This window comes from Temnothorax nylanderi, unplaced genomic scaffold (assembly GCF_030848795.1).
Source record: "Temnothorax nylanderi isolate EJ_2023f unplaced genomic scaffold, tnyl_v1.0 TNYL_tig0924_pilon, whole genome shotgun sequence".
Lineage (NCBI taxonomy): Eukaryota > Metazoa > Arthropoda > Insecta > Hymenoptera > Formicidae > Temnothorax > Temnothorax nylanderi.
Genome location: NW_027249986.1, coordinates 30921 through 40620, shown reverse-complemented (window position 1 = coordinate 40620; position 9700 = coordinate 30921). Strand labels below are relative to the sequence as shown.

The window sequence follows — 9700 nt, the reverse complement described above, 5'->3', positions numbered from 1 at the left end:
CGCCGCATCGTCTCGGCGTCATTGTCGCCGCCGTTGTAGTGGTGGTGGTGTCGGTGGTGGTCATCGTCGTCGTCGTCGTCGTCGTCGTCGTCGTGGTCGTGGCCGTTGTCGTCGTGGTGGTCGTGGCCGTCGTCGTCGTGGTGGTCGTGGCCGTCGTCGTCGTGGTGGTCATGGCCGTCGTCGTCGTCGTCGTCGGCGCGTCGAGGAATCGGCGCGAGGACGCCGTCGAGTCGGTAAAATGGTCGCGCTCCACCGCGAGCTTTTCTAACCCCCCTGTCGCTATTTATCGCTCCCCCGCGAGAAACGCGGCTTAGTTAGGTTGCTCGAGGGTCCGCGCTGATCCTATGGCACCGGAACGCCGTCACGCGTATTCCCAGTGGTTGCCCGCGTTGACAATGTGACGTGCCGTTGGGGAGTTTACGATTTGGTTAACCTCTGTATTCACGTGCCTAAATTGTTTTATGGAATAGGTAAAACAATTATTTTTTAATGTTTTGCATAAAAATTTTTAATAAATTTTTATATTTTTCTCTTAAAAAACAATTATTAAAATGTATCCTATCATTTTTCAGGATTACATGTACGTATATGTATTCAAAATGCAGTGTGGCGAATAAACCCCGGGGGGGTGGCGGTTCAACCCCGGCATTTTTGAGATTTCAATTTTTGCACCGTTGTCGTTTTTGCTCTATACCGGTTAAACAAAGCGACGTAGATAAAAATTTGCTTAATAAATTTTGTAGCTAAAGGTTCACTCTTTACAGTGGTATACCACATTTAACTTCAATTATTTATTTTGTTGTTAAAAATCGGCTCCGAAAAAAAACTGGCGGTTTAGCCCCGGTCTCCCCTAATGAACAAAAATATATAGTTAAAATGTAGAATAATGAATAATGTAAAATATAGAATACTGGGAAAAACTAATTGTGCTTAGTTATCGACTTTGTTAAAAAAGATTCTCAAAACTTGTTTATAGATTTTGTCATTTTAGATCAAAATACTTTTCTCTCAAGATGAAAAATGAACATACCTATTATATTCATTTTTCCTCTTAAGGGAAAAGTATTTTGATCCAAAATAACAACATTTATAAACAAGTTTTGGGAATCTTTTTTAACAAAGTGCTTTTTTAACAAAGTTAACATCATATTATTTTTTTGCCTGGTTACATATCCAAATTTTTATTTGTGCAGGGGTACGGTTTTTTAATATTGGATACTTCAGTTTTGCTTTATTGATCTCACGAAAAGATGGTAGTTTTCTATTTAGTTTGTAGTTTTCTATAGCGTTAGGAAATGAAGATAAAACCGCTCTGCGTTCATCGTTCGTCCATGGAACTTTAATAGTCCTTCTTCTTTTAATTCCAAAAGGAGAAACTAAAATATAATTAAAATATTGTTTTACTTTAGTTTTTTTAAATAATAAACTTATAGAAAGAGTGTCACATATTTGAAAAGAAACGGTAAAATAACTTTGAGTGAAATGGAATATAAATCTATTTAAACAACAGACTATATATAAAATATGTAAGAAAGATACAGATGTGTGATAAAATATCAGTTTACATTAAGATCATATTATTATCATATTATTATATTTAAATTTTTGTAGAATGTAATCAACTAATGTTTACAGACTTTGATAAATATTATCAAATCGGTTTTATGATAGCAAAAATATGCGCTTTTTTAAGGGTAAAACAAAAATATACGCTTTTAAAATTGTTCTCTTTTATAAATCATTCAATGAACTGATAATTCAAATAGCTCTTTAAAAATAAAAAATGTATTTAATATTTAAAAATTATTTAACATGTAATAATATTGTAAAAATTGTTTAGTGTTAGCTATAAAAATACTTAATGAATGTAAAAATTTCTATTTTTTTAAGACAATATTTATGTTATCTTTTCAGAGCTCAATCCGAAGTTTTTTTTATCCATTTAATTTTTCTATTTCAAACCTTACAACTTTTTATTACAATATAGATTATTTATTTTTTTATTCCTATTCATAACTAAAATATTTTAATTTCTTTTTAAAACAGTATAGTTTATATTACAGTTTTAAATACAATTTAAAAAATGTATTTTGTATATGTATATGAATAATAAATATATAAAATATGCATACTTTTCCTCTTTTTTGTACTGGAAACCATATTACATTCATTGTCTGTTTCGTTTTCATTTTCGTGATTTGGTATTGTTTTGTAATGTACTGAAACAATAATAAATATAATATTTTAGTTTCAAAAGTTCTTATGTTAATTTGAAACACAATTAATAAAAAAAATAATGCATATAAAAACGTTGTAGGATGTAAACTTACGTTTTCTTTTCTTTCTTTTTATAGTTGAATGTCTTTCATCTTTGCTTTCATCATGTGATCGCTGCTTTCTTTTTGATATTTGCTTCGACTTAGTATTACAAGTATACGAGTTTGAATCTTCGCTGTTTTCTTCTTCGCTCGATTCGTTACTTCCATTATTTTGATTACTTTCATTGCTTTTATCTGGTATGCCTTCTTTTTGAGTGTATTTATGTAACTTTGATATAACTAAAGGAGATACTGCAATTAAATAAGTTTTCTAAACAAGCTTATAGAAAAAAATGTGACATTGTATAAAAATATAAAGAAAAAGTAAATATGTGCGATAAAATATCAATTTATGATTTTAACCTCTGAAGATCATATTACCACTTTAAGTTTTATAGATTATAATTGACCAAATTATATTACAGACTAGACATCACAGACGCGCGCTACTTAATTATTTAGCTACTTTTATTTTTTTACTTTTTACAACAAGTATAAATATCAATCACGTAATTACGATAACCTGATGTTTGTGAGCTGTCAAAATACGATCCCTGCGCTGATACTTAAGCGGGGAGCACACATTTCTGCATAACGCATAATGCATAATACTATACATGAGAAAATGAACCAATCGGAGTCCTTCATTTTCATCGTGGGGATAGAAATGAAGGATTTGGTTGGTTCATTTCCTTATGCGTTCCATTATGCAGAAGTGTGTTCCCCGCTTTAAAGCGGGGGCACACACTTCTGCACAACGCATAATGCGTAAGCATAAGAAAATTGATTGGTCCATACACATGTGCCTATAAGGAAATAGACCAATCAATTTTCTTATGCTTACGCATTATGCGTTGTGCAGAAGTGTGTGCTCCCGCTTTACTCTTGCAGTACGAAGTATAATACACAACGAGAATACCAATTAACGTCACGGAAAAGGGGCAATAAAGGCCGTAGCCGGATAAGAAGGGTCAATGTGCCCCCACACGGATCATGCTCATTTTTTTTTGCTTTGATTGCTGTCAGTGTCACTTACAATTTAGTCAAATATTAGCCCTTAATATTGAACCGTTTTGCTGTAAAAAATAAAAATAAAAATTTCGAAAATAATTCATATCTTTTGATCGGCTTAACCGATTTTGATAAAATTTTAATATGTTGTAGATATCATTGAGACACATTTGTGGAAAATTCGGGAAAGGTTTTTGATGACAGAAACATTGATAAAAAAAAATAAATAAATGTTCTTGATTTTTTTTAGTCCGATATCTTTCTTGTACAATTACGAAAAAATTTTTCTAGAATCTTGGAGTAGTTTCCTATCGGACATAATTTTTTGGAAGCGATAAAATGGGTAGGCGGTACTTTTAAAAAATAAAATATTCTTATTTATTTTTTTTAAATATGATATGCTTTTGGTACGATCGCCATATATTTTATGTAGAATTTTGGAATAGTATTCTACAACAAGTAATTTTTTCGAACCAATAAAATAGGCGGAAGTTAAAAAAAATAAAATATTGTTTTTTATTTTCTAAATTATGATATGCTCTTCGTACCATTGCCATATTTTTTTTGTAAACTTTTGAGACGGTATTTTATAACAAGTAATTTTTTCGAACTAATAAAATGGGTAGAAGGTACTTTAAAAAACAAAATATTTTTTTTCAAAATTATCATAGTTTTTTCGTACCATAGCCATATTTTTGTTTAGAATCTTGGAATGGAATCCTACAACAAGTAATTTTCCGGAATCGATTAAATAAATAGATGCAGGTACTAAAAAAATAATAAAATAAAGTAAATTGAAATAATTATGAAAGGATAAACTATAATCGTATTAAATCAAATGTTTATTTTAATGAAGTACACATACACATACACGTACACATACACTAAAAATAATGACGTACACATACACATTCGTTCACATAATCACTCTCATACTATTATTTACACTATTTATAGTCATATGGATGGACTAATCTTCATCACTATCTTCATTGATAGTAAGCGTGATGCCGTCTGTTTTAAATATATTTAAATATTTTTTTATATTTAAATATATTTAAAACAGACGGCATCACGCCTATTATCAATGAAGATAATGCTGAAGATTAGTCCATCCATATAAATATAACTATAAATAGTGTAAATAATAGTATGAGAGTGATTATGTGAACGAATGTGTATGTGTACTTCATTAATAAACATTTGATTTAATACGATTATAGTTTATCCTTTCATAATTATTTCATTTTACTTTATTTTATTATTTTTTTAGTACCTGCATCTATTTATTTAATTGATTCCGGAAAATTACTTGTTGTAGGATTCCATTCCAAATTCTAAACAAAAATATGGCGATGGTACCAAAAAACTATAATAATTTTGAAAAAAAATATTTTGTTTTTTAAAGTACCTTCTACCTATTTTATTGGTTCGAAAAAATTACTTGTTATAGAATACCGTCTCAAAAGTTAACAAAAAAATATGGCAATGGTACGAAGAGCATATCATAATTTAGAAAAATAAAAAACAATATTTTTTTTTTAACTTCCGCCTACCTATTTTATTGGTTCGAAAAAATTACTTGTTGTAGAATACTATCCCAAAATTCTACATAAAATATATGGCGATCGTACCAAAAGCATATCATATTTAAAAAAAATAAATAAAAATATTTTATTTTTTAAAAGTACCGCCTACCCATTTTATCGCTTCCAAAAAATTATGTCCGATAGGAAACTACTCCAAGATTCTAGAAAAATTTTTTCGTAATTGTACAAGAAAGATATCGAGACTAAAAAAAATCAAGAACATTTATTTATTTTTTTATCAATGTTTCTGTCATCAGAAACCTTTCCCGAATTTTCCACAAATGTGTCTCAATGATATCTACAACATATTAAAATTTCATCAAAATCGGTTAAGCCGATCAAAAGATATGAATTATTTTCGAAATTTTTATTTTTATTTTTTACAGCAAAACGGTTCAATATTAAGGGCTAATATTTGACTAAATTGTAAGTGACACTGACAGCAATCAAAGCAAAAAAAAATGAGCATGATCCGTGTGGGGGCACATTGACCCTTCTTATCCGGCTACGGCCTTTGATTATTGATTTAATACGGCTTTTTTAAGAGTAGAGAACTTCTTTACCTTTGTAAATATCAAATTTTAATATATAATAGTTTTTAATATAGCAACAATGAACACTTTTTTTATAAAATTTCTTTTACTTTATGAGTCTCTTAATAAACTGATAATTCAAATTACTTTTTAAAAATACAATTAACAGTTAAAAACTATTTATTTAATATTGAAAAAATTGTTTGATCTAATCTTTGTCTAAACCAAGAAACATTACATAGAAACATAGATAACAAAAATGTAGCAAACAAATGTAGGTGACAAAAATTTAGTAACTATCATTTCACCATCGGATACAAATCAAGTAATGAAAATTCATTACTTAATTTGTATCCAACGTAATATATTCGACAACGTAACTGAAAATAGTGTCAACTACTTTTTGCTATCACATTTTTTAAATGTTATTGATATAATATGTACTTTATATTAAAACGACAAGTGGTTACAACTTATTAATTTAGAATATCAATATAGTCAGGATATATGAAATTCTATAGTACAGATTTTTGTAAGCTCTGTAAGTTTTACAGTAGAATATTTTGTCCACTTTACCATAAAAATAGTAACTTCACAAAAAACTGTATAGACTAATTACTCAACAACTGAACGTAATGTAGCGATTACAGACCATGTCAACAAAAGTTTCACATGCATTCGTTGCCAACATTTCTTTGATCTTTACCGCCTCAAGAATGAATTTGTAAGTAATATTGTCATTAATGTTACCTACATTTTTAAGTTGCATTTAATATTTGCAACATTGTGTGCAACAATGTATCCGACAAAATGTTATCAAAAAATGTATCCCACAATTTCTTAGATTTAAAATTGAATTTTGCCGGATACATTGTCGGCGACAAATATTTCAGTCTGGACGAGGCTTTAGCTATAAATATCCTTAAAAACTAAAAGTTTCTATTTACAACATTTAAGACATCATTTACATGATTTTTTCGGAGGTCTATTTGAGATATTATCCAAGACAATATTTATCATTTTGCTTTTCTTTTCAAAGTTTACAACTTTTTATTAAAATATTTTTTTTAATTTTTATTATTTTTTTATATTTTAATTCAATTTAAGAATATTTTAATTTTTATTAAAAATTGTGCATATTTTACATCACATAATTATACAAGTAAAACAAGTTTTATCTTACACATGAATATAATAAACAGAAAAAAATACGTACTTTTTCTCTTGTTTGCATTGGAATCCACGTTACATTCATTATCTGATTCAATTTCACTTTCGTGATGTGGTTTTGTTTTATAATTAGAGTGTTGTACTGAAACAATAAATAATTAATATAATAAGTCAATTTAAGAAGTTTTTATATTAATTCTAACAATAGCTAACAAAAATATTATATAAAAAGATTATATGTTAACTTACGTTTCATTTTCTTTCCTTTTGTTGTAGTTGTATGTCCTTTATCTTTTCTTTTACCAATACATCTTTTAGGTCGCTGCTTTTGTTTTGGAGTATTTGAGTTTAAATCTGTACTATTTTCTTCGTCTGATTCATTATTTTCACTTTTTTCATCACTTTCATCTGTTGTGTCTTCTCCTTGAGCATACTTAAGTAACTTCGATATAGCCAAATCTTTTGTTGCTACAGATTGCCTATAATGTGATTTATGTATTTTTTCATGGTGACCCATAAAGTCAGCTAAATCACTCACTTGATTTTCAGATATATCGAGCGTAATACACACTGTCGCTATGTGCTTTCGTAATAATGTTCCTCGTAAGGAAGATGGTAGTTTTGCTCCAGAGACAGAAGAATATTTCCGCATTAACACACATGCTCTTAGATATTTGTGCCTGGTCTTATCTATTGTATTTATGCCAAAGACGAAAGGATTTTGTTCGCGAACACCGGCTTGTTTACGATATTTAATAATCATTTGCATACATTGTAATATGTTTTCATGTAGTAAAACAGGAACTGTTCTTGCTAGTTTTCCACGTATAACTATTCGTACATATTTGCATAATGATTTGTATAGTTCAGGTGCTTCTTCTTTTGAAATTGCAAGAGGATTCGCCAAGTTTTCAATTAATAGACGCTCTAATTCACCAGCACGCCTTCTGTTAAATAACATGGTGGATAATAATGTTGTTTCAGCTAAGATGCGCCATGCATTAATAGAAAAGCCATCTGTTTTTAATGTGTTAAAAGCTTTTATACGTTCATCTCTGAGATAAGTGTTTAATATTTTGATATCATTTATAGTTGGTAAAACGATACGTTTTTGTCTATTTCGATGTCCTTGAGTTTCGTGAACAGCTTTGTTTACACTTATAGGATAATCTTCTTCAAATAATTTTATAAAATTTTCTAACATTGTCTGTCTGTCAACGTCTTCCTTTTTAATGCACATACTCCTTAATATTTGGCCAACTTGTTTTAACAACGTTCCCAAAGCTGATGCGTTAGACGGTGTTTTATATGTATAATTTATATCATCAAACTCTGCAAGACTATGTACTGCTTTGATACAGTTATCATATCTTTTTGGATCATATATTGATGTAAAATCGGTCACAGTATTATCGATTTCTTTTAAGGAGGCAAGAAATCGTCCGAGTAATCTTAGTCGTGCTCTAATCATATCATGTTGGTGTTGTAAATTATACTTTAAGCACATTTTATTGCCATAAGCAATTAAGAGCTCGTCATATCTAATAAGCAGTGTTATAGTGTCCTCCCTCATGACTGGGAATACTACTTTTCTTAATAATGAGCTTGCAGTATGGTGTATGCGGCAAGCCACAGTACGCCCTAGTACTTTTACATTTCTTTGATGATTTTCTTTCTTATTCGTACATACTTTAAAATGATGTCTAATGTTGTTCTTCGAAAAAAATCCTTTGCATTTTGCACATGGAATAAAATCGATAGCTTTTCTTTTTAACTGCTTCATCGGACGACGGCATACAATCATATCTCCTTTATTCAAATTACTATCAGTGTTGTATATGAAATTTCCTCTTCGTCTAAGTATTGTAATAATTTCCTTTCGTTCTGAATTACCTGAAATTACAAAGTACATAAGTAAGACTAAATAATTAAAACAAAAATAAAAACAATCTCAAGACTCCCGATAAATTCAAAATCAAACAAGTAATGGGCTAATGGGAGTCAACGCGGTTAATAGAGCGTGAATATCAGTAAAAACATTTTCTTTAATCCATAATAAGTAAACGTGCGGCTAACTTTTTAGCCTTCCTCAGTACAATTTATTTCTACGATTCAATACTTAACGCCCAGCATGAAATATTTTTTAAGGCGTTAAGTATTGAATCGTAGAAATAAATTGTACTGAGGAAGGCTAAAGTTAGCCAAAACGTTTACTTATTATGGATTAAAGAAAATATGTTTTTACTGATATCCACGCTCTGTTAACCGTATTGACTCTCATTAGCCTATTATTTGTTTGATTTTAAATAATTAAAACTTCTAAACTATCTTCTACATATACTGCACCTTTAGGTAATAAATGAAATTTTTTGACATCTTCTTCATTTTTATGTACAAACTCCAAATGTCTTGCGAATTGTTTCTGTAACTTTTTACAGTATGGACACATGCTTTGTTTTAAGTTTTTAGGAATTTCAGAAGTGTCTACATGCATATTGCTATCGTCGCAAATTACGGCTCTAGACGAGTTGACTGAAGTATTCAAATTTAATAATGTACTGTCCGGAGTTTTATTTAAATTCGTCGTATTATTGGTATTCTCTCTGTCTTCATCTTCATCTTCAGAAAGAGAGCAATCTGATAGATGGAAACTGTTATCCTTGTTATGTTCAGATTCAATAGAGTTATTAAATTCTTTCTCAGTATTATTAGTATTAGATTCAATAGCGTTATTAGACTTTTTCTCAGTATTATTAGTATTAGATTCAATAGAGTTATTAGACTTTTTCTCAACATTATTAGTATTAGATTCAATAGAGTCATTAGACTCTTTCTCAGTATTATTAGTATTAGATACATATTGTAATTGCTTATCATTAAATGTTGATTGTGCAAGTGGAATAAAAGATGTAGAATTCAAAGTATTGTCACAGACGTAAGTTTTGTTATTAGATTGAATATTTTTGCATGAAATATCTTCTGTCTCGTTTATAGGTATTGGAAATGCATTGTCATTATTTTTAGCTGATACAGTAGAAATATTGTTTCTACTCTTATTAATGGCAACTGTATTTTTTGA

At 29.5% G+C, this 9700-nt stretch overlaps 1 protein-coding gene across 1 annotated transcript; it reads right to left on the bottom strand.

Moving 5' to 3' along the window:
• Positions 1-1074: 1074 nt before the first annotated feature.
• Positions 1075-8430, bottom strand: LOC139785948 (uncharacterized). The gene is made up of 5 exons (XM_071725131.1): positions 6871-8430; positions 6668-6763; positions 2331-2570; positions 2133-2219; positions 1075-1376 (listed from the first exon to the last, which is right to left on the bottom strand). Exons 1-5 carry the CDS (start codon positions 8423-8425, stop codon positions 1150-1152), a joined length of 2205 nt encoding a protein of 734 aa, XP_071581232.1. The 5' UTR covers positions 8426-8430; the 3' UTR covers positions 1075-1149.
• Between the last annotated feature and the right edge of the window lie 1270 nt (positions 8431-9700).